Source organism: Amaranthus tricolor, chromosome 3, assembly GCF_026212465.1.
Source record: "Amaranthus tricolor cultivar Red isolate AtriRed21 chromosome 3, ASM2621246v1, whole genome shotgun sequence".
Lineage (NCBI taxonomy): Eukaryota > Viridiplantae > Streptophyta > Magnoliopsida > Caryophyllales > Amaranthaceae > Amaranthus > Amaranthus tricolor.
In genome coordinates this window covers 367,215-393,573 of record NC_080049.1, presented here as the reverse complement: position 1 = coordinate 393,573, position 26,359 = coordinate 367,215, and the positions used below count along the sequence as shown (strand labels likewise).

At 32.1% G+C, this 26,359-nt stretch overlaps 4 protein-coding genes and 1 long non-coding RNA gene across 5 annotated transcripts; 2 read left to right on the top strand and 3 right to left on the bottom strand.

The window, feature by feature from the left end:
• LOC130807954 (cellulose synthase-like protein E1) lies at positions 1–4,145 on the bottom strand. The gene is made up of 8 exons (XM_057673364.1): positions 3,616–4,145; positions 2,828–3,146; positions 2,600–2,743; positions 2,269–2,400; positions 1,982–2,194; positions 1,632–1,862; positions 1,144–1,488; positions 1–723 (listed from the first exon to the last, which is right to left on the bottom strand). The coding sequence occupies exons 1-8, from the start codon at positions 3,882–3,884 to the stop codon at positions 142–144; spliced, it is 2,235 nt and encodes a 744-aa protein (XP_057529347.1). The 5' UTR covers positions 3,885–4,145; the 3' UTR covers positions 1–141.
• Positions 4,146–6,491: 2,346 nt separating this feature from the next.
• Positions 6,492–8,585, top strand: LOC130807988 (uncharacterized). The gene is made up of 2 exons (XM_057673416.1): positions 6,492–7,647; positions 7,727–8,585. The coding sequence occupies exons 1-2, from the start codon at positions 7,395–7,397 to the stop codon at positions 8,401–8,403; spliced, it is 930 nt and encodes a 309-aa protein (XP_057529399.1). The 5' UTR covers positions 6,492–7,394; the 3' UTR covers positions 8,404–8,585.
• Positions 8,452–10,789, bottom strand: LOC130807958 (protein MAINTENANCE OF MERISTEMS-like). Its single transcript, XM_057673370.1, has 3 exons — positions 9,376–10,789; positions 8,875–9,297; positions 8,452–8,794 (listed from the first exon to the last, which is right to left on the bottom strand). The coding sequence occupies exons 1-3, from the start codon at positions 10,723–10,725 to the stop codon at positions 8,633–8,635; spliced, it is 1,935 nt and encodes a 644-aa protein (XP_057529353.1). The 5' UTR covers positions 10,726–10,789; the 3' UTR covers positions 8,452–8,632.
• Positions 10,790–14,558: 3,769 nt separating this feature from the next.
• Positions 14,559–19,850, top strand: LOC130807985 (isoeugenol synthase 1-like). The gene is made up of 5 exons (XM_057673412.1): positions 14,559–15,083; positions 15,876–16,007; positions 17,285–17,516; positions 17,677–17,880; positions 18,055–19,850. Exons 1-5 carry the CDS (start codon positions 14,871–14,873, stop codon positions 18,252–18,254), a joined length of 981 nt encoding a protein of 326 aa, XP_057529395.1. The 5' UTR covers positions 14,559–14,870; the 3' UTR covers positions 18,255–19,850.
• LOC130808005 (uncharacterized) lies at positions 19,177–21,052 on the bottom strand. The gene is made up of 2 exons (XR_009040685.1): positions 20,830–21,052; positions 19,177–20,332 (listed from the first exon to the last, which is right to left on the bottom strand). It is a non-coding gene; the product is annotated as an uncharacterized LOC130808005 (long non-coding RNA).
• Between the last annotated feature and the right edge of the window lie 5,307 nt (positions 21,053–26,359).

Sequence of the window (26,359 nt, the reverse complement as noted above, 5' to 3'; positions counted from 1 at the left end):
TTATTCGGAACTCATGTATATATTATCACCATTACAATTGAAAAAAAACAACACAGAAATAATAAAAACCCCAAAACTCAGTGTTAAACCAAGAATCACCTTCCATCTTTTACAATTATTAAGTTTCCATCCCGATACTAATTAAACTTGCCAAATAAACAACCCTAGATAATGACTAAAACAAAGAACAATTATAATAGATACAACTGCTGCCTTTGTTGTCACAGAATTAGGCATCTTACCCTTGTCCTTCCTAATAAAAATAGCTTTAAACAATGGGAAATTGATTAAAACTAACACACCGCATAACAAAATCTGTAAGCTTAGTTTCTCCATAATCATCTTTTTTCTCTGTTCATCCCCTACGAACATTTTTTTTATTAAGACTGAAAAGGATGACAAATTAATCAATGCAATAGAAGCCAAGATGGTGAACATAGGAGAATGGACTCCAAATTCCATTATCTCGTTGAGGTACCGTTGAGACACTTGTTCATCAGCGACTTTGCTCGTGATGACGAACTTCATCTCTGAAAATCCAAGGAACTTCATAATTGTGTCAATGAGTGCAAAGAGGTATGACGATGTTCGTTTGTAGAGCCACATTCTTTGTTCATTCCACCAGCCTAAGATAGTTCCTCCACAGAGTAGGAATTCTGCTAGACTGTAAGTGTATATGGCAGTGATGGTGTAGGCAAATGGAAGAAACCATGGGCTTGATAACTGCAAAACAAAATTCAAATAGAGCTTTATATATTCTAGACTTAAATAACACCTCAATATACACAACAATGCCAAAGTTTTAATCCCAAAAGATCGAGTCAGCCAATAGATCTATTTTAATGTTCGTCCACGTGAATTTTTTTTCTCCATTCATTTCAAATTTTCACAATTTCATCTTGTAAGTTTAATTATTCATATCCTTTTCCACTTTTGCGCTTCAGGTCATTTTTGTTCTTTCACGCCCTCTTTTTAAGTCCCCAAATCCAACTTTCTATCTTCCTTATCACTAAACTAATATTCCTTCTTTGCACATGTGCGAACTTTTCATCTTCTCCACAATATTTGTGATCCTAAAATATACTCGAAATTGTATAGATAAAATAGTCAGAAAAATCAAACTAGAAAGTAATAAAAAATTACCTTAGGAAATAAGGGAATATCTGCGATCAAGTAAAGAGAAGGAATGGTACAGTAACACAAGGTAGCAAGGGAATTGAGAGCCCAAAAGCAGTAGTTAGAATAACCCAATTGAAGACCTAGGCTGATCTTCTTGTACCCATATTTAAAAGGACAATTAGTCAACATAACTTGGAGATCACCTTCACACCATCTTTTGTGTTGAACCAGAGAATCTTCTAAAGTTGTAGCTGCGAGGCCTAGGAATCCGCTTCTTTTGGGATTGAAATACACCGATTTCCATCCTTTACATTGGATTGCTAACCCCGTTATCACATCTTCCACCGGACATCCATATTTCAACCCTATCTGTAATTTCGAAACATTAAGTGATGGTTAATTAAAGTGCATATCATAAGAGTTCAATTCACTACTAGAAATAGTTCGAGTAAATAACTTCATATAAGAGAAATCTAGATTTAAAACGAAAACAAAATGTTGAAAGAGGCAACCTCTTTTCCCCATTGTGTGTTTAGCTCATAGGTGCAGCTAGCAAGCGTTTTGGCTCTCTCTTCCAGTTCATCAATCGTTCCTTCTACTTTAAAGTCATTTTGGGTCTTCCAATAATCAATTGTCTTGTGTTCCTTGGAGTATTTCTTCCCGCATAATATATCTCTTTGATGGAAGCAGCCGGTGCCAATATACATGGGACCTCCTAAGCCATCCAAACCATGAAATTCTACCTTCATATATGACAAGCCAGTTGAAGAAAATGTGTCTTAGTGTAAGATTAGTTTTCTTAACAATATTTGTTTTATTTGGAATAATATAATGAAATACTGTTACCACTAGTACTACTTACTTCACTAATTAGTAGAAGTGCAGAACCATAAAGATCATTCTTGGTAATGTTTTCAAACTTTTGTGGAAATTGCACAAAACCAATGTCATGGCTCTTCTTCTCATCCATGAAGAAACAAAGTGCATCGCGTATGGACTGTGAATTATTTGAATACATGTCGCAATCAACATTAAGGATGATCGACCCATTGCTTATTTCAGATGACACTCTTAGCTGCATTTAGAAAATGTTTTTTTTTAGTGAAAGGAAAACCTTGTCTCGCGAGCCAATATAGACGAGTGATTTACCAAGGCATTCATAGCACCAGCTTTGAAGTTATGGGGATGTTGAGGCCTTTTCTCGCGAGCCAAGTAAACAAGTGTAGGCAGTTGGTAACCTTCAACATCTTTTTCTTCTTTATTTCTTCCATCAATCAATATCTACAACCACACACACAAGAAGACGGCTTTTTGAGATTTTTTCTTTTTTTTTTTTTTTATTTTTTATCTAAATAGTATCTTTAGTCTTTACAACTCAAGCACTCATGTATATTCATGGTGCAAACATAGTAAACTATTAACTATTTGCATTATGTTTGCATAATGGATTTAATGTTTTAGTCTTGTGAAGAAAATTAACCTGAAGAATAGTATCATGGTCACGCTTAGAGATGTAATTATCGTCCCATATGGAAAATCCTTTGTGTTGAGCACGTACTTCTTCTGGTATAGTGCCTGTGTTTGTTACTGTCTCAATGTTGTTGCACATTTCTTCGTATAATTTCTTCGTTTGCACAAAAAGACATTATGCAGATCAGTAGTCTAAGTTGCTTAAGATGAATCTGATCAGTAAATGAGTTGAAATTACCTTGATAGAAGCCATATCAATAGAATGATTATGATCAGTAGACTTGGGCATTGATCGAAAATAAGCTGCAGGAGACCTTGGCTGAACATCATATTTTTTGCAGTAAGGTAACCAATTCTTTGAGAAATGTAAGGCCTCATAAAGTGCGTAAAATGTTAAAATTGAGCCACCGTCATCAGATAAGTAGATGCTGAGCTTTTCTAGTGGGTAGTCGTATGCCATTAATGATAGAACCGTGTTGATAACCAGTAGTGGTGGTTCTATGATCGGGTCTGCGGTGCATACAAATATGTCCACTTTAGGCAAGTCCTTCTCATACCTTGTAGAAGAAGAAATATTAGCAAACATTTAGGAGCTTTATGCAACATTTGATGCCTATGTTGTATACTCCGTCAAAAACATAATGAAGATAGAAGTTAACTAGCTTGAATATCCCTTGCTAACAAGGGTGAATTTTAGGTGGTCGGTGATGTCAATCGACGTCACTACAATTTTGGAAAAATATAAAATAATTAATTGAATTTCATTTTTGATGAATTATCGACTTTCTTCACAATGAGTTGTTTAAAGTTTAAACCATTGATATGAACCGTGATTAGATTAGTAAACTAGTGTTTTACGCTCTTGACTCTCCCTCCTTACTCTTCACTCGACAAACTCATACTTTTTACACTCCACCCACTAGCCTACTATTCTACAATTAAGTCCACACAAAAGTTTCTCGTAAACATTAGAAAGAGAAATGAAGAAACAATAATTACGTTTGGGTAAAAAAAGTGAAAAGTTACCTGATGGAGAGCCTATCTTTGAAAGTACAACGATAGGTACAATCCCATCGAAGAACTTGAGTGAGTATCCAGCTAAATGCATACCAAATTTCTGATAAAAACAGCACCATCCAACCCAATCCTCCCTGTGCTTCTTCATCTTTGTTAGTAATTCTATAAAGCAATATTCCAGAAATTGCTACAAATTTAGAGATTGCAAATGCTCTGTAAATCAATCTTCCCTTTGATTGCTTTGTCTCAAACAGAGGATAGTATTCTTGCTCTCCCATTTCTCTTTTTTTCTCTCTCTATCTTATCTTTTTTTTTTTTTTAATATTATGTAATTGTCTTGTTGCTTTTTAATGTCATAATCATTTATTTATACACACTGATTACTCTATGGCAAAAACCCAATTGATCACTGATAGTCAATTGAACTGACCAATCTGATTAGCTGATCATTTTTTTAATAAACATTTGGTATGTATAGGCATTTTTTTCAATTAAAAGTAGGATATCAATCACAAATTGATTAGGATTTTAGGAGTATTTGTTTATTTGTGGATTTATTAACAGTATTAAGTTATTAATATAGCCGTCTTAGAGTAAAAGTCGTTGTTGGTGTATGATTCAATCTGGGTGGATTCCTTGTTGGCATTAATGGCAAATGATCGTGTTCGGCAGACTGCTAATAATTGATCACTGCTCGTCAATTCAAGTCACCCATTTGATCCGTTGATTAGTTTTTTTAATAAAAGTTTGGTATGTGTATAAGCATTTTAAAGAAATATACTCCGAATTATTATACATTTAAAAAAAAATTATTCAAAATAATTTAATTTTCTTTTTTACTGATTTTTCTTAAAATAATCTTAACTTTTAATTAAACATTAATATTCCCAACTATAAGGGGTGTTTATTAAGAATGCATCAAAGTAATTTTATATCTATAAAATAAGTTATTTTAAATAAATAAATTTAAAAAGTGAACACAAAATTAAATTATAAAAAGATTGGAAATTTTTAAGAAAATTAAAATGAGAAATCATGTAAGTTTAATTTTTGAGTTTAACTTTTATTTTTTAATATTTTAAATTTTTATTTTATTTAGTAATTAACCTTCTATCAATTACAAATTGATAACTTGGCGTGTATGCACCGACGTACACTCAGTTTATTGGGAGATTCTTGCTCCAATTTGTGGTTTCTATGGTGCTTTTTTATCTAGTGATTTATAAATATATATTAAATATTACATACATCTTTCCAATAAAAAATAATTTAAAGCTTTATAAAAATAAATTTCCAAGAAACTTGATCGCTTGAGTCTTCTTTTCTGAATGGTTGTATCAGGAGTATTTGATAAAATAGTTGAGTTTGATCCGTTAAAAATAACACTACAAAATCTAGGTTTAGAAAAATAAAAATTAGAAAAATTGTACAGAATTACAGAAAGAACAAATTTAAAGACATGAGAAAATCATAAGAATAAAGTTTTAGGGAAAAAAGGTAAAATCTAGTCTTTGCTTTGTAAAAAGATAACTTCGTTAGAGATTGGCAACTCATAACACACTATTTAGAGATGGGTGTTGCTATTTTTCGCCACCCCCTCCAAAATTACTTAATTGCCCCTGGATTTAAAAGAATTACAAAAATGCCATTGGAGTTAAAAAATAATTAATAAATGTAAATCACGCTTAATAACACTATTAAGAATTTAATGAGGATGATTTGTCTATATATATCGAACTCTGAGATGCGTTTGAAATACGAATTGAAACACGGTACTATCTCACTAAAAACTGGTACTATCTCTCTAAAAAGTGTTAATGAAGTTGTAAGGCGTAGTTGGTTGAATATGGCTAACGAAAGCGACTATGAGTCGGATGCGGTACGTAAAATTGCCGTTCGAAGGAAAAAAAAAAAAAAAAAAACAAGTCGCACAAATATGGGCGACTGGACCATGGTTCAGTCGCCCAGATCTGTGCGACTGCTATTTTTTTTTTTTTTTTTTTTTTTTTAAATTTACGTATTAATGTATTTTTAAATTATTTTTATAATTATTGTTAGTATTATTATTGTTGTTGTCATTATTTTAATTTTTATTGTTGATATTTTTATTTTTTAAATTTTTTAATATTTTAATTTACGTAATTTATTTATTTATTATTGTTATAATTATTATTATTATTGTTGTATTTGTTGTTATTATTATTATTATTATTATTGTTATTATTATTATTGTTATAACTATTATTTATTTATTTATTTATTATTGTTATAATTATTTATTTATTTATTATTGTTATAACTATTATTATTATTGTTATTATTTTTCTTGTCATTATTTATTTATTTTAAATTTTTTTTGTTAACGTAATGTTTTTATTATTATTCAAATTATTATTGTTATTGTCATTATTAATTTGATTTATCGTTATCTATTTATTTATTAATATTATTATTATTATAAATATTATTATTATTATTATTATTATTATTATTATTATTATTATTATTATTATTATTATTATTATTATTATTGTTGTTGTTGTTGTTATTATTAATCCAAATATTATTATTGTAGTCATTAATATACTTAATTTATATCATTTCAAATGTGCAGGAGTTTGAAAATTTTGGAGACAACGTAGACTACTCCGGTCGCTTTGTTACGGATAGGGAATTTATCTCCATAGATGAGTTACATAGTTGGGCCGATGCGATAGCAATTACAATCGGTTTTCTATTTACACGTGCTTCTTATAAAAAGAAAGAAGGACGTTCCAGAGTTAGTTGTTATTTAAGATGTCACCGCTATGGTAAACTTAGGGGTGATGTAGATAATGTAGATAATGCTGCCCGACCTGGTTCTAAAAGTAGGAGTTGTGGGTGTAAATTTATGATTGTAGGAAGTAATCGTAAACCAGGAGAAAGACCTTGGACGGTAAGGGTGTGTCCTGGTGTAAAGGGAAAACATAACCACCCGTTCTTGGTGTACAGAGATGGTCATGTAAGGGCGAGGATTAATGTAGATATTCGGGAGCACATACGACAGCTTAGTGCAACCGGAATGCAACCGGCCTTTATTATGAATTCTATTAGAGATAATTTTCCTGGTTTTTATGCTAGTATGAATCAGATATATAATATTAGGCAATCAATAAGGAGAGATGAAATGGAGGGCATGACTCCCCTTCAACACTGTCTTCATATGGCCACAGAACATAATTATGTGGTCTGGACAGAGTTGAATAATGACGGGCACTTGAGCAGACTTTTAATTGCAAATCCTACTTCAATCCAAATGATACGTACGTGGCCGTATGTTGTGCTGATAGATACAACGTACAAAACGAACAAATCAAAGTGGCCACTATGTGAAGTCATCGGAATGACGCCAACAAATCACAACTTCTTGGTTGCGTTTTGTTTGATGCGAGATGAGGCGGCTGTGTCGTACTCGTGGGTGCTGCAGGGATTGAGAGATATTTTCGGCAGTGCTCAGACTCCTAGCGTCATTGTAACCGATCGTGACGAAGGTTTATCTGCAGCTATTCGTGACGTCTTCCCAGGTAAAAACGCATGGATTGCCGTGTGCATGTTATTTACAAATAAAAATTGGATCACATGGTGCTTTGTACTTGTATGACATTCATGAATTCTAGAGTACTTTGAGGTACACAGAGGTAGGAGACGAACCCAATGAAGAAGTACGAAACGCGAACGCCAATGACAAAGAGTACTTTCAATCTCTGGTCGATGAAGTCCTTAAATCTGATCCCGCTTTTGTTCGCCGAATGGCTGAGGTACTTGAATATGAATTACACCCAGATGGTGCGGATATACCTGAGCCTTACGCTAGTCCACCGAGAAAGGGAAGACCAAGCACTAGTAAAACCATGAGAAGGAGAAAAAGTTCATTTGAATATAGCCGATCATCTTCTCGTGGTCGAGGGTCTAGATCTTCTTCCCGCGGGAGATCAAGTGGCAGATCTAGTGGCCGAGAGACGCAATCTTCAGTAGGAATTAAGTTCAGTTTCAACTTATCCGGTAATTGAATTAATTTTTAGTTTTTTTCATTAATTATTTGTTATTGTGTTTATATTAACTTAATTTACATTTATTGTAGATGATCCAGGAGGTCGTGATTTCTCACAGTTTCCATGGCCTGATTACATCCCATTCATGCTTCCTCCTTATTTGTTCGACTGGATTGATGTGTTAGGTGATGGTAACTGTGGATTTAGAGCAATTGCCGTCACAGAGCTGGGAGGCGAGGAAGCATGGCCTATTTTAAGACGTGCTATGAGTATGGAAATGCAAATGAACAGAGCGCAATACCTAACTTTGTATCTATCTCATGAGTCACTAGACGAGTCAATATTCAGAGTAGGTTCACACACCGATGGACCTGCTCCTTTCATGCACTGGTTCGATGCACCGATGGCTTTCTACTCTGCAGCAACGTTTCTTAACATTGCCATTGCTTTTTATGGTTCTGCTAACGGTGATTCATTAAACAACTGTTTGATTCTTCCTTTAAGAAAATCACAGGCCGCGAGAAGTGTAAATAAACTAATACATATACTTTGGGTTAATCGAAATCATTTTGTTCAACTTTTTATGAACGACGATTCATCCCCTCTGCCGCCGATCCACCCACGTTGGAAACAAGCAGCTGACAATTTCGCGAAAGATCTTGACACAAATTTCACTACGAGGATTATGCTGTGGAATAATCTACGCGGGGCACCCCCACCAACAAATAACACCGCTGACGATGCTGTAAATTTAGATACTCCATAGAATTTATACACGACATTCATTAAAAGTTGTATATAATCCATAATTATACTACAGTGTGTGCTGTTAACAATTTATTTATTTCTTTGATTAATAGGAGGAATTTATAATGCTGGTAGACAAATATACATGTATTTGTGTGATGTGGGTTAGTGTGTATATTTATGTAAATTAAATGCAATCATTGACGAAATTAAATGCAATAAATAATGTAAAATAGTTTCAGTACAGACTATTCAGGGCCTTGCCCTTGATCAGTATGCCATTGATCATATAATTCTCTACAATCATTAAGGTATATTTCTAACGCATGTCGTTGACGGGAGTTCAAATCCGCAAGCCGCGTAGGTAGTCTTGCCACTGGAGAGAATCGACTGGCCCATTCTTTCGCGAACTGAAAACACAACAGTACAATGTGCGTTATTAAATCATTAAATAAAAGAAACTTGAAAAAAAATTTATAATAAAACTCACGTAATCAGATCTGCTCTGACCAGGACCAGGACCGGAAGCCAGCAATTCGTCTCGGGATATGTACGGGTGCGAGCAAACTCTGAACCATTCAACGTAATTAGGTTCAGTCTCTGAAGGAACAGTAGCCCGTCGAAGTCCCTGCTCAACAAGGCGGCCACTGTAGGGGAACCTACTCCACGCCTCCACAAATGCAGCAGCAGAAGAAGGAAAGGTCACGGAGTAGGTTCCGTGTGCCGGTCGAAGAGCCTTGGCTGGTCTCATAGGAGCTGGAGGAATAGACTGCACGAACCCAATCTGTCGCAATGCCCGCTCCGGCAAATACACCTCCACAACATCAAAGCAGGTGATACCCCCGATGACTGTGGTGCGTGGGTGCTCATGCAGCAACGCAACAGCTCCACAATTGTAGGGAGTCCATTCAACCTGCTTACAGGCCAAGTTAAAAAACAAATTTCCTACAGATAAAAAACAACATGCATGACAAAATGTAATGTAAAATACCTGAGTCTCTGTCATTGAGTCCAGAACCTTGCGGAATGATATCAACCTGTCCAGCTCACGACCTACTTTCTTCGGCGTCCACATCTCCGCCCTAGTCGTGTTTGGCACATCATCTCGGCGAGGATGAGGGCGGAAAGCGGGGAAGTACTCATAGATCCATGTCTGGAGCAATGTGAGGCATCCAGCAATGGTCTTGCAACCAGCCCTAGATGCCATTCCGAGCTGCCTGTACAAGAACGCCAAAGTCACCGCACCCCAAGCCACGTCCTGTTCATCGTCGTTGACGACAACTATCGGGTGAGGTCGCATGTCAGTCCTGGTCTTATCCGCCAACAAGGTAGAGCCAATGACAGCCATGTAGTACGCTGTGGTCTGGGTATCCAAGGCATGCGACCTATGACACAGCCGCATCAGTTCAGCAACGCTTATGCATCCGCTGGTGAATGAACCTTTACGTCGAAGCTCAGACAGAGGCTCGCCGACCAGATTGGTGATACCAACCTCCCACTCCGCCTCCGAAGGCTCAGCCGGCAGAGAACCATCAATAGAAATGCCCAATATGCGTTGCACGTCGTGCAACATAATCGTCATCTCTCCCCAGGGCATGTGAAAGGTGTTCGTATCCGGCTGCCACCTCTCGACGAACGCCGATATCAAAGCAGAGTCGATGTGCTGGTGCATAATGACCGGTAGTCGACCGAGGGAAGTGGAAGGTAGAAAATCGACTAGCTCAACGGACAAATCCGTCAATCCGATGATGGACTCCACCGGTCTCTTCCTAATACGGCACTCCAGAATCGGAGGCGTACGCTCGGAGCCGTCATAAATAAGTTTAGCTATGTGCCCGCCATAGCTAGGGATCAGTCGCGTATCTGTCGGCCCCCCGGGCTGGGGTGATGTCACTAACCAGTCTGTGTTAGTGGACTGTGAGGGCCTGCCCCATGGCGGCTCATTATCGACAAAACTTCCTCCTGCACGCTCAGATGCGGCGGAAGAACTAGGGCCGCCACGGGCAAATCTGCCTTCGGGGCCACGAACTATAGTCCAGTCCAATGGGGCAGGCTCAGGACCTTGGAACTGAACATCATCAGCATCATTATCATCATCACTATAAACCCCCCAACTACTCTGGAGGCTATCAGCCTGGTCATCAAAATGAGTACGCACTTGGTTCAGCGTACTCGACCTTTGCGCCTCACTGTGTCTGGCCGCCTCTTCCTGCCTAGCCCTCCTAGCAGAACCCGTGACCCCTCTCTCATGCGGGTCCCCTCTGAGTAAGGTAGGCCTAGAACTATTACCTCTCAACAATTGCCTAAAAAAACCCTTTCCTTTTCCTTGATTACCAGCCATTTTCTACAATTTTTTACGGTTTCATTCAATATTATAAATAATAATATTTCTAAATACATAATAATCATAAATAAAATATGGAAAAAAATAACAAAAAAAAACAAAAAATTATTAACATTTAATTAAAAAAAATATATACAAAACATAAACATATATTTAATAATAAATAAAAATAACAATAACAATAATAATAATAAAATTAATAATAACAACATTAACATATATTTAATAATACAAAATTAACAATCACAATAATAATAATAATAATAATATTAATAATAATAACATTAACATATATTTAATATTAACAAAAATAACAATACAATAATAATAATAATTAAATTAATAATAATAAAATTAATAAAATACATACGGAAAAAATAAAAAAAAAAAAAAAAATTAAAGGAGTCGCCCAGATCTGGGCGACTCCTTTAATTTTTTTTTTTTCGTGATTAAATTTAATTACAAATAACTTAATTTATTAATAAAAATCAGGTTTTTTTTTAAAATTTCAAACTTTAAATATATTTTTCCTAAATATAAGGAAAAAATTAAAAAACAAAAATTTTTATATACACAAAACATAAACATTTATTTAATAATAAATAAAAAAAAAAATTATAGGAGTCGCCCAGATCTGGGCGGCTCGACCCCGGTTCAGTCGCCTAAAATTAGGCGACTGAACCGGGGTCCAGTCGCCCAGATCTGGGCGACTCCTATAATTTTTTTTTTTTTTTTTTCGTGATTAAATTTAATTACAAATAACTTACCTCGATTGATAAATTCCGGATTGAACTTAATTTTTGCTCCCAAATTTTGCTTTTGTATGTTGGTTTTTAGTTGTAGTGAGAGTATTTTTAGTGTGATTGTGGTTTTTATAGAAAATTTTAGCTTCAATGGTATAATTGTAATTTTTTCAAAAACCAAGGGCAATATGGTAATTTACTAGGGGGTGGCGAAAAAATGAAAAGGGTGGCGAATTATAAGGATTGGGTTATTGGCTAATAGTATTCGTTTGACTCGGTCTCACATACTGTCTAACGTATATTCCATCAGTATAATACATAGTCCGTACATTCATGTAAAAGAATCAAAATACATATAATTTTATTCCTTCTAGTCTCGAATTGCATCAAACAAAAATAGGGTGATTTTTTAAGTGGAGTACAAACAGTTATAATATTTATTGTTAGTGCAATAAATGTGATACTAAATAAATTTAGGGGTGTCAAACAGGTCGGGTTGGGTCATTTTCAGGTTCGGGTCATATATAAATGGTTCAATAGACCCTTGACCTGAACCTGACCCATTTAATTAAATGGGTCAAAATTGAAACCCCGACATGATCTGTAGCAGGTCGGGTCAACCTGCTAATGACCCATTTAACCTGCTTTTTTTTTTCAGGTCATTAAACCCATATATTTCAGGTCATTTGACCCATATAACCCAAATATTATATTCATTGTGAAAATGGAACACAAACAAAGTCATTGTGAAAATGGTGAACACAAACAAAGTCGAAAAAATCAAACCCTAAATAACACAAACACGAACCAAATTATTATGAAGAATTAAAGATGGCATTAAGAACAATGAAAATAGCAGTAACGACAATGAACATAAAATCAAAAACAAAAAAATCGAACACAATCCAAATCAGAAAAAAATCGATAAAAAAAAATCAGAAAAATCGGGCAACAAAGAAATAGTTCTTACCTTGGTGCCGCAGAGAGGAGGAAGGAGATGACGTACAGTCGCACAGAGAAGAAGCCGCCGCAAAGAAGAGGAAGGAGAAGGCGCACGCCGCACAGTCGCACAGAGAAGCAGAAGAGAAACTGAGGAAGACGCCGCAGAGAATTTTCAATGGATTTAACGGTTTATGATTATTTTAGATTTTTAGGGTTTATGATTTATCACTTATCTAGTTATCTTTATGACTTTATTTAAAATTTTCAATGGGTTAAATATGGGTCGACCTGACCTGATTGACCCATTTAATAAATGGGTTAAACAGGTTTTTTTCGGGTTTAAATATTCAACCTGAACCTAACCCATTTAATAAACAGATCAGGTCGGGTTGACCCATTTAGTTAATTGGGTCAAAAATCTAAACCCAAACCCGCTAATTTCGGGTCGGTTTCAGATCAGATTAGCAGGTCGGGTCAGCTTTTGCCAGCCCTAAAATAACCTTTTATAAGAGTATGGATAAGAGTATTTAATTTTATCCAAGAGATTAAAGAAAAATGGTGGATGCAATTACAAATAAAATAATGTAAAATGAGTTGAACTACAAATTTAAAGGGATGGATGGATACTCTCTGTACTTTTTTTAGTCCATCCTATTAATTTTTCATATTTTTATTTTTTTTTATCATAATTTATATTATTCTTTTAATTTTACCAATATAATTATTAGAATTTTCTTTGTATCATCCGTGCACTCTTTTTGGTATCCTCCATACAGTCCATATTCTGATAACTACTTATCAGACAGACAACACAATGGAGTACGTATTTGTCACTACATGAAAACTGTGTACAACGTGCACTGAAAACTGCAGGTAGTTCTTTCCATTACATTTTCATTTACACAAATATTTCTTTTGTCCCTCTAAATTTAATTTGATATATATGTAATATATTTATTTAATTTTAATATCTTTGATTTAATATAACTAAAAATATAAAAAACTAATATTAATAACCAATATATTAATACAAATTAAGCAAAATTTAAATAATTTAAAAAACAACACATAATTTAAAAACGGAAGGAGTATATAGTATCATGTGAATGTATGTGGAATATTGATTTAAAATGGATTGAATATCAAATATAATTCAATCTTATTCGAAAATAGATGGAATGCAAAAATGAAGGAAAATAAAAATATTAAATTAAAGTGGTCATACTCACATAGATGACCATAATTCAAATGATTAGACTTATTTGTGAGTTATTTTAAATCATATTTATTTTGTCCATCCTACTTATTTAGCTTTATTTCTCATTTCATTTTGTCTTTTTATTTTGTATTATTTTTTTAACAATAATCTACCATTTTCTTAATCTTAGCCATACATTTTTATTTTCTCAATTTTATCCACGTAATTTATTTTTGTTATTTTATTTATTAGCAAATATCAATATTTTTCATAAAAAAGTAACATTAAGTTTTTCTTATAACTACTATCCTACTCAAACAAAGGAATATGCAATTACAATCAAGTATTCTATCACCATCTCAAATTGCTGGACATCTCAAATGACACATAGTAGAAGTTGCTGTTGCAAATTGCAATATGGAAATCAGGGAACAATTTTAGTTTACGTTTTTCTTTCGCTTACCCTTTATTTTTAATTCTTTTTTTCTAGTTTAGTTTTGATTTATTTTTGGCAAAATTATCTGCTTTTAACAAAAATTGAGATTATTGTTTTGTTTACTCTTAAATTTGTTATTTGAGTGCATTTTAAACAAACAACTTTAAAATTTTAATTATTCTAGAATTATTAATAAGTGAGATTAATAAGAAGAACGAATTTAGATGCAATTATTCAAGATAATTTTTTCTTTCATTCTATAATATAATGAATAATAATCTTAACGATATTTATAAATAGATATAATTATAAAATTCTTATCTTATCCTGTTGTGCTGTTGTAAACTATGCTGGAGCGAGCCACATGCCTAACAGACAGCAAAGAGTAATTGCTCGTATTTGTAGTGCTTGGCATCTTAAACAATGGCAATTCACACCGCATGAGCACAAGTTGTGCATGCTTTGTTGAGTCACAATCCTAATTTATCTTTACCTAAAATTTGTTGTAAAGGGTAGGTGTATGTCAAGCCGAAAGTTGATGCTGCAAGTCACATGATATGTCGTACCATTTTCAAAATATGATGAATGTGGTCCACGATTACAATTGACGGTTCAGATCATGTCAGATCATAAACGAGCATATTTGTAACGCCGCTTACTTGTCCAATCCATGTTCATTTTTTGAAGATTAAAATCATCTGAAAAACATGTATAGTTGAAAAAATGACCAAAATAACAAGCACCACTAACTTGCGCACGTTATCCTTCAACACCATAAGTTGCATCATCTTACGACGTACTTTAGGTCTTGTTTAATGGTCTTATGGATACCCAAATGGAAAATACCAAAATGAAAAAGAAAATACTCATATTTGGAGCCACAGGATATGTAGGTAGATACATGGTTCAAGTTAGTGTTAGTATGGGACATCAAACCTATGCCTATACTCGCCCTATCAACCTAGCTGCTGTTACTAATCAACTTAAACTCAAGACCATCCAAGACTTCAAAGCAATGGGAGTGACCATTGTAGAGGTACATGTTGCTTTCTCCGTTTTGTTTTTAGAATAAAATCGGAAAATATGTATAACTATATTATAATATAAGTTAAGTATAAATTTTAATGGCGATCCATTGAGCTTGTAATCATGGACGGATTTACGAGCTCTTATGTATCCGCACGTGGGGGCACTACATTTAAAAATAAGTTAGATAGCTTGTTGCATTATCGAACCCATGACCTGTTGGTTATAAGGTAAGGACACAACCTACTACACTATGCTAATTTCTTTATTGATAATGGATTTTTATTGTACTCAATCTTTGTTTAGCTGTGTATCAAGACGTAGGTTAAATGCGGCTACATTTTCCAATATGTACTTAATCTTTGTTTAAATGTACCAATTCAAACACACTCATTTCTTTGTTTCTTAGTTTCACTGTACAACTCATAGATGAAACCATCCGCCTTGCACTGTTGCACACCCTCGACGCCCACCACAACCGCCACCAACCTGGTCACAGTCTAATTCCGTTGTTTTTGCATAATTTAAGAAAATAAAGGTTGTATTAAAAAAAAATTGTAATTTTAATTATAATAAATGCTTTGTGACTTTTTGAAATTTCTATTGTATTATTTTTGTATTGATTATGCTTTCAATTTATTTGAATTTTAAATCCATCACTACTTAAAATGAATATTCTCTATTTCTTTTTAAAATATAAAATCCGAAAATATGTTTAACTATATTGTTGTTTAAATTAAGTATACATTTCAATGCTATCCATTGATCTTAGAATTCTAACTTGTAGTGAATGTTTTTGTAGGGAGAATTAGATGATCATGTGAAGTTGGTAGGCATTCTTCAACAAGTTGACATTGTGATATCTACATTGCCTGTTCCTCAATACCTTGATCAACTCAAAATAATTAGTGCCATCAAGGAAGCCAATATTGAGGTGATATTTTGTTTAATAAAATGTTAAATAAATGTATAAATCTTAGTCTTGTAATAAAGATGTTGTCGATCTTGAATATTGATTAAAAGTATAATTGCAACTTGATCATATAATTAAATTTATTGTAGAAAATAGTCTTATCTCAGTTGGATCATATACTACTTTTTTCAAACTTATCCTGAATTTGATCGAAAATTTGAATAAAATAAGATGTTTTAACAACTTAATTTCAAAAATAAGCTTCGTGAAAACTTAATTCTCAAAATAAGCGTCCGTACATTCAAACCTAGCTTTGGAGTAAGTCGATGTTACTAACAGCGACTTAAAAAAAATTTGTTTTTTTTAAGTCGCTGTTAGTAACACCAACTTACTCCAAAGCTAGGTTTGAATGTACGGACGCTTATTTTTTAAGTCGTTGTTACTAACAGCGACTTAAGGAGTTGACTGGTCAACTCCCTAAGTCGCTGTTAGTAACAACGACTTATGACTTTTATTTTTTTTATTTTTTTTTTGTCTTTCGCTGTTAGTAACAGCGATTTACTCGAAGGCTAGGTTTGGATGTACGGACGCTTATTTTAGGAATTAAGTTTTCACGAAGATTATTTTTTGAATTAAGTTGTTAAATAATCTTATTTTATTCAAATTTTCGATTTAATCTTGTTGCCTCTCTTCTAGGCCTTCTCTTCTTTGAGTTTACTTTGCACTACAAAAAATATAGGGAAATTCCACGTGGTAACCCTGAGGTATTGGATTTTCCACGTGGTAATCAAAACTTTTTATAAATCCACGCGGTAACCCTGAGTTTTATCAAATTCATTTTTCGTGACCTTTTTATACTGAAAACGTTTGAAAACATTAATTACAAAACTTAAACTTTGTTGTACGTCTATTTATTCATTTTACCAGATTAAATTGCATGAGTTTCATATTATGATAGTAGAAGAGAATTGAAAAAAATAGGATTTGAATTTGAGGAAAAAAATGTAATTAGGAGGAAAGATGGTAGAGTTAGAGTTTATATTTTGCAGGAAATTTAGGAATTGATGCAATTTGATCTGGTGAAACAAATAAATAGGCGTACAATATGGTTTAAGCTTTGTAATTAACTTTTTCGAACTTTTTCTGTGTAAAAAGGTCACGGAGAAAGAATTTGGCAAACCTCAAGGTTACCGCGTGGATTTTTAAAAAGTTTTGGTAACCACGTGGAAAACCCAATACCTCAGGGTTACCACGTGGAATTTTTTTAAAAAAATATTTAATATTTGTACTTGTGTCAGAGGTTTCTGCCGTCAGAATTTGGATGTGAAGCAGATAGGTCAAAAGCACTTCCACCATTTCAAGCAATAATAGAAAATAAGAAGACAATAAGAAGAGCAACTGAAGCTGCAGGAATTCCATATACTTACGTTTCAGCAAATGTATTAGCTGGTTATTTCATACATTACATTCTATTTCCTGATCAAATTTGCAACCATCAAGTTACCATCTACGGTAGCGGTCAAAAGAAGGGTATGCCTGTCTTATTTATCATCTTATGGTACAGATACAAGCATACAAGTACACTAAAATTAGGACATGCGTGAACATAAATCTTTTCAGTGTGATTTTCCCGACAAAATTACAGTAAATTTGCTTCATATTGTTTATGAGGTCGAGTTAAATGCAACAGTTGTGTGGAACTACGAAGAAGATGTAGCAGCCTACACCATAAGAGCAGCAATGGATTCAAGAACACTGAATAAAACGATCATATGCAGGCCTTTAAGGAATATAGCATCCCAACTAGACTTCGTTTCTTCTTGGGAGGAAAAGACTGGATTAACTCTTAACAGAATTCATATGCTAGAAGATGATCTCATCAATCTCACTCAAAGTAAGTAAAATTTTGACTACATCTGATTCTGCATACTACTAATTCTTCAAAACGTAATTCTACATTTTATACATTCCTAGAACAAGTATTAGTTATTTATAAATTATGACAAATTACATGTATTATAGTTTCTGCTATATTACTGAAATTGTGTGTTTGTACAACAATCTACAGGACTTCCATTAAAGGAGAGTATTCCAATGGCAATACTCCATTACATATTTATCAAAGAGGATGAAACGAGTATTACACTCAAAGAAGATGACTTAGAAGCATCTGCTCTCTACTCGGATTACCAATACACTTCAGTCAATGATTTAATTGACTCGAACCTTATCAATTTCAAAAATATCAAGTTGTCAACTTTCATATGATCAAAACTGTTATTTTCATACGTTATTTGTGTTTTTAACAAAAATTAGTTCACATGTTTGAGTTTAACATACATACAATCACACCTCGTGAGGGTTATTTGAACTATCTTTTTTACTTATCACTTCTTAGTCTCCCTTGTAAATTTGAAATAACAAGGAGTAGGTATGCTTAAATTCATTATGGTTTAGGGGTCTGCATCTAGTCTACAAGTTTTCATTCTCATTGAAAACGAATCCTACTTGCTCGCACAACTTGTCATTTTCCGTCAAGAGATCAGTAATTAGGTCCCTAGTAAGCCTAGCCTTAATTTCATGCTTGACAGACAATACAAGACTTGTTTTATTTGCTCATTTGTTTGTCCCTTTGATCATTAATGTGGACTGCGCTTTTGGTAATAACGGTCACATTCACGTTCAAACAACTAGATGCACGGAATGTGCTGTGTGAGTTGTCTATGGTCAAGAATGATGTATGCCAAGTGCGCTTCACGACTTAAGTGTGCGTAGCAGGCATAAACAGGGCTAGAGACGCATACAAAGGCTGTAGGTTAGAATATAAAAAGGGGACACTCACGTACGAGCCCAACTCTTGGTTTGAATCCAAAAGCACGCAAATAGGGAGATTCAAGGGATATCAGGTGTCGAGTAACTAATACCCTACAAGGTGGCTATTATGAGACTTGGCTTGCAGATCAATGGGCACAACTTCGACACAAATATAATACTAAAACATAACTTAAAAAAATAGGATTATTATCATGAACCAACACCAAGGAGAGTTATTGTGCAGACTACAGAGACACCTTTCTTACTAAGAATGAATAAAGGTAAAGCAAATTATATTGTATGCAAAAGAATTACTCAAATATTCCTAGTAAGTTAAAGATTAATGCTTCTTGGTTTTCTATCAAAATAGACTATAGTAAAATGACTCATCAAATCAATTCTAGCTGTACATGATGTTTGCAATAAACAGTCAATCCAGCCGCTTAGTTATTACAAGCGCGAGGTTGCATATATCTAATACCAAATTTTGCATAGATAGGAGTTACTTAATAACATTGGGATAATGAGATATACGAGAGAATTGCTCAAGTCAAAAGAAATACATAAGATTTAATTTATACTTTTTTCTAGTACAGCATAAAAGGCATTACCTTATGCTTTCTTCATCCTTGACTTCAAAAATAATGGTAGATCAGAAGCAAAACTATGCACAATCCACAGTGAAGCATCTTGTCAGACTTTTGCAAGTAGTTCATTCTATCAACAGAATATACAAACCATTGAAAAAGAGCAGAAATTTTGCATGCACTACCGAAAATCTAGTTCTTCAGCACACCAAAGCTCAGATTAAGAAGGGCAAGATAAAGCATTTTCACTTCCAGCCTCTCTATTAACTCTATAACACCCATAAGACTATCCAATATAGAGAACCATGTCAATACAGGTGTTGCTTCATTGTTAAGTGCAGCCAAGAGAGTTGAACTGGCACATTTTAGATCAAAAACTGTGGTCGAAATGCTGGGCCCCCAATAATTCACTCCACCAATCAAACAAGACTATAACAACTGACTTAAATAGTTGGCTTATCAGCCAATACATCCAGTTAGCCAACTGACCAATAATTTTAGCCAATAGCTCTAGCGAACAACTATTATACACAAAAAGTAATACCTCCACTAAACAATCAATCAACAAGTTCACAAACGGAAAGCTCTCTCATTGATTCTTGTCATCTATTGTTGAAAGCTACTATCATTCATCAACTAATGCTTGTGTAACAATATTGAAAAGGCACTAAAAATCAAGCTAAAGACATATTTGCCTCATTTCTTCTTCTCACCGAAACCATGTTTCTTCCTAAGATACTCCTTCACAAAATCATTCCTTGCTTTAATTCTAGCCTGTTGAGGAGCAATGTTCTTGTAGGAATAATGAACCCCAACAACAAATAAAGTAATACCACCAAGAAAACACCCCACTGTCATTGCCATCTTACCAGGGGTTGAAGGATAGCAGATCGACATCTCTTCTACTCCTTTTGTTAGTGCATCTACCCAACAAAAATTCAGCAACTAAACATGAGAAGAAAAGAAGAAACCAAATCAATGTTTGCAGCCAATAATAAACAATTTCATACAACTAAAAATATAGTCAACTTCATAATTGCAGTGAAAATAAAAATCATTAGTTCATCAAAATTCATCTAATAATAATCATGTATCATCAAACGATCCAAAGTTACAAGGGTGCAAAGAAAAAGATCAATTCATTCATTTAATCATCTCGTAATTTCATCGAACAAGAAGGCTGCAATATTTGATTTGATTAATATACAATATTCAATGACAAATGGGATTTTTTTGTTTTCAAAAAAGCTCCAATCTTTACAGTAAAAAGTGTAGATTGAAACAGAAGTTTAACTTGCTTAGCATGAAATTAACGAGTATGTATAGGCAAATTGAAAAAATGAAGAGTAAATAACTAAAGGTTCTAAACTGACGAAAGCAAAGGAAGAATACAATCGAATGAAAATAGATGTTATCGATTTGAAATTGGAGAAAGAAGTTACCTATAGATTGCAGAAAAAAGCTCCAATCATTTGTTACAAACCAATTAGATAGAGATTGGAGTTCTTTACTAATGTTTGTTTTGAAGGAAGGGGAATTCTTTAGGTTATTTAGAGGTATTCCTATTTATTCATGTAAAGTATTGTAAATATATGTCTTTTGGTTAGACATATATGTCATTCTAATTTCATATACTACTACTATTTAATGAAATGTGGAGTTAAAAGCAATATAGGGATTGAAACTCTTTATTATGAAATCATAAAATTTCAACTTATTTATAAATAAACGCAAGTTGTTTGATCAAAAAAATTGTAAAGTTTGTATCCTATATATTTTTTTGAATTCTGTTTATCTTTAAACATACTTCATCTTTAAGACTGTATTTTCCTTGTGATCTATTGTATCTGTATGTGTAAAATCTCAATGCACTATACATGAAAATTAATATTTATGAAAAGTTTTTATGTAAGTGCCTCGGACTCGTATATATCAAACGTAGCAAAGACCCCTATAAAACCTTCATTATATATTTCAATATGTTTTGTTTGCAGTATAATAAATTTTATGGTTCATAATGGATTTTGTGATTGTAAATGATTGGAATGTAAGGATTACGATAAGACTTCCTACTTGCCAATGTTGGTACTTTTGTGATTACATATTGCATTACATGTATACAAATGTACATTATATTTGTAAGAATTTGGAGTTTTGCATGTCAGTGACAATTTCATCTCATATTGTCGGTGAAGTTTAGAATATATCATACATGAAGATGGAAATCTAAACATGTTTTTAAGATATAGAAAAGTTAAAAACACTAAAAAAAATAGATGTAGTTCCTTTCTGAACTGGAATGTTGAAAAAAATTACATTAAAATTTTTCCTTTGTGAGAAAACATTATCTAGAATAATCCAACCTATTTATGATTTGCCTATAATAATCCCATTGATTAATCATGAATAATCCCAACTTAAGGGGTATTTTCCTAGAGTAAACCCGATAACCGAATGACTTGCTATAACAAGTTTTATTTTTTTAAAAAAAGATAAATTATAATGAAATCTCGGAAAAAATGTCAAAACACAATTTGAAAAAAATTATAATTTTTTCTTTAATTTTGAATTTTTTATGTAAATTTTCTCCAATTTTAAATTAATTTTCAATTTATTTTTTTGGGTGAATTATCGACTATAGCAGGTTATCGGGTTACCCAAGTTTACTTTAGTCAAATACACTCTAAAGTTGAGATTATTTATGGTTAATCAATAGATGAGATTATTGTAGGAAAATCATGAAAAAGTTGGATTATTTTAGGGAATTTTTTTTTAAAAAAAAAAGGAGTAGGTTTGTGATTTCTGATGCATGACTCAAGTTTAGGATTTTCATGTGTTCTTTAGGAGTTATTTTTTATTGATCATTTCTTGTCCTGTTTGGATATTGTTAGATCTCAACGTAAAATCAATTTTTGTTTTTGGTTTGTTGTTATTGTTCTTGGTTCTTGGTTCTTGGTTTATAGCTTATCATTTACAAAATAAGAGTAATTTTCTAATATTTGGTGCAAGTATTATTTTCATGTGTTCTTAGCTTGTTATTGGTTGTTCTTAACTTTTTCTATATCTCATCGAAAAATCATCTTTGGATATTTATTTGTTCTTAACTATAGATTTACGTACTATATTAATACAGATTTACTATCTACTCATTATTATTTCTTTGTTCTCTTTAAATAGCATTTATTTTGGAAAAGTAAAAATATTAATTTGTAGTTGGTGAATAAAAAAAATTATAATTATATTTATAGAATTGGAAAGTAAAGAAGGACATAGAAGATGCAAGGTGGTGAAGGGACTAAAGACGTGAAGTCCAAATTTTTTTGGAGCAATTGATATATTCCGTGTGAAAAATAAATGAAGATTTTGAAAACGGAAAATTATTTTTTTTTTCCATCTAATATAAATTATTGTTTGGTGCAATATTATTACTAATTGTTTCTCTTCATTTTGTTACCATTTCTCATTCTATGGGGTAACATATTGCATTACCTCAAGAGTTCACTTCCTCATTATATAAATTTTAGGGAAATTCTACATGGTAGTATAGAGTTAGCTTCTTCTTTACATAAATTTTAGGAAAATTCTACATGGTAGCATTTAGTTTTCATTAAATGTTAGTAGTAGCACTTTTGTAAGATTTTTTCCACATGGTAGCATCCAGTTTATGCACTATCGAATTGTCGTAGCATTTTCCGTTAAATTATTGTTGATTCTTGTTTAATTCATCATTTTTAAAGATTTTTCCACATGGTAACATCTAGTTTTTGCTCTGAAATGTTTAATTTACCATTTTAACTTTTAATTTACCGATTAATTTATCAATGCCCTTAAATGTTGTAATAATTTTATTTTCATTCAAATTATTGACATTATAAAGTTCAAAAGGTGCATTACAAACATTAATAAATAATTCAAAAGGCACGTTTTATAAGCTCAAAAGGTACATTTCATAAGTTCAAAAGGTACTAATACATATCTTCTTAATTGTTATAATATTTAAGAGCGGTGATAAATTAATCGGTGAACTAAAAGTTAAAATGATAATTAAACATTTGAGAGCAAAAACTGGATGCTATTACGTGAAAAAATCTTACAAAATTATGAATTAAACAGAAATTAACCAGAATTTAATGGAAAATGCTACGGCAGTTAGATAGTGCATAAACTGAATGCTACAATGTGAAAAATCTTTCGAAAGTACTGCTATTGACATTTCATGAAAACTGGATGCTACCATGTGAAATTTCCATAATTTTATAATACTGTGCAGTTAGTATTATTTGGAATAAGAATTATTTTGAAGAAAAGTATGGGAAAAACTGTCAATTTTTTTATCTTTTATTAGTATGAGACAGTTGCAAGTTGCAACGGTGAGCAAAATGCTCATCAAATGGTCAAAACCCCTAAAAATATGGATGATGATGCATTCCAATTGTGAAGAGTTTACACATCTCATGGAATATGGATTAATGAAGAATACACGTCCCATGATTGAAAAGTGCTTCAAATCATGGGCAAAGTGCACCTATTACTTCCTATCATTTCTTACTTTATGAAATATACTCCATATAAGTTTTTTTATATCAAAATTCATATTTTATTTCTATGTATAAACATCATATATTAGTAAATAAAATCACTCAATTTCACTTTTGAAATTCTATGATAAAAAATATAAATTATATAACTAAAAAAAAACAAAGAAAGTATAAAATATAGATTAAAAAATTATATATCTATAATATCGGGTATACACACCAATAATAATAAAATTAACGCAAATGAAATTAGTCAAATAAATACATAAGCAAAACAATATAAAAGAGGAAACAAATTGAAAATATAAAAAAATTCATAAATTTATGAGATTTACAATTGTAGAAAAAGAACTCTCACAAAAATTAAAAAATATTTACTACGAAAATTAGCTAAAGTTTAATGACTTAAAGTCTAATTAAATTTTGTGTATGTCTATTGTGCACACTATATTATAATTATTGCAATTATACATGTTTAAATTCAATAAACATTGTAATTATGACATGAGTTATGATCTAATTTAATGGTTAACAATTCTATCTACCATACAATAGGTTTGAGTTTAAATCCCCTTAATGACAAATTAATTAATTTTTTAGTGAGCCCTGGGCATAGGTTCAGCTTGCCATTATTATTATTATTATTATTATTATTATTATTATTATTATTATTATTATTGAAATAAGAGAGAAATAGAATAGAAATTAGCGTTGATACAATGGTGATCTTTTTTAACTATGAGTTGATAATTTTGGTGGGTATTAACCTTAGGTAAATGAAGAGTGTTAAAAAGAAAATCTAAACGTGTTTTATGAGCTTGAAAGAAGATGGTAAGATCCAACTCCAAATCAATCAATCAATAAAATATAAAATATACTAATGAAGAAATGATTTGAGATACATGTCACATCGTCATTAAAAATTTTTCCGTCTTTTTTCTATTATTGACAGAGAACTTGCGTGAGCACATAAAAGTTGACTTGCGTGAGCTAAACCTCTCTGAGGGCCTGACTAGGGATATGGGTAGTTGGAGGCGTCATATCCATGTTTTAGATTACTGATGTCCTCGTAAATTATCTCTTTATGTTTTTGCCATCTTGCTCCTCTCGTTTCCTTTATTAGTTTTTTTGTTCCCTTTTATTTTATTTTGTAGGTCGGTCTACTTATTTTATTTATAGGCTTTTTTATCTTTTCCGTGTAGCTACGTCTCTAAAATTTAATTCCCAAAATGGTGTTCATATAATTAAATAATTTTACTAAGCTACGTTTTTTAGGTTTGGTAATTTCAAACCTGCAAGAGGATAATGCTGTTTTGTCAAGCAATTATATGCGTTCAACAAAATCAAAAAAATCTCAATAAACAAAATCAAAAAAATCTTAATAAACAATGGATAATAAATTGTAGTAGCAATTTGATGCGAATAATAAGCTTTGATAAAGTGCAATAGCAATTTGATGTGAATGCTACTATCTTCTTTGTTTACTTTCAATCACAATAAATTATGAGTGTATTAAAAATGGATGATAAAGTGTAGTAGCAATCACCGTTTACTCTCAATTGATGAATTGCAAAACAAAGTCATATATATATATATATATATATATATATATATATATATATATATATATATATATATATATATATATATATATATATATATATATATATATATATATATATATATATATATATATATGTAATTGATAAATTGACTAAAAAACTAAACATCAACATAGCATATTAATATTCTTATTGACAAATTGACTAACAAAGTAAACATCAACATAGCATATTTTAATATTCTTATTGACATAGCATAGTAACATCAACCGTTTACCGTAGAGCCGATGAACAGATTTGTGATTATAAAAGTCACTCACTAATATTCTTATTTAAAGGATTATTAATCAAAGAACAATATTTTTTTAAAAAAAGAGATGACAGTAAAATTCTACCTCCATTGTCAAGTGAAAGAACTTCAAATTAAATTGCTACTTGTTTCATTTCTTAAGAGGAATTTAGGGTTTTAATATTTTTCATAGTGAAATAGTGAGTTCTGATTTTACTGAGAATTTGAAGAGTCTAATTGAAATAGATTTTTTTGGAGGGTAAGCCATGTTACACATTAATTGTTAGGATATGATTTTCAAACCAAATATTTTAGCTTAGTAAAACACCTTACCTATAAAAACACTATTTTAGAAATTAAGTTTTAAGGACACTAAAGTTGGAATTATTTTTATTTTCCAACGCCCATTAAGAAAATCATTTATTTTTCAATTAAATCATCCCTCCTATCTACCATAGTTAAAAACTTTTAAATTTTATTTGTCTTATCTATTAATAATTACTATGAGTATATATTTTAATATTGTTGTATAATAAATTATTTATTCACTTCGATAATGATAATATCATAACTATATCATTAT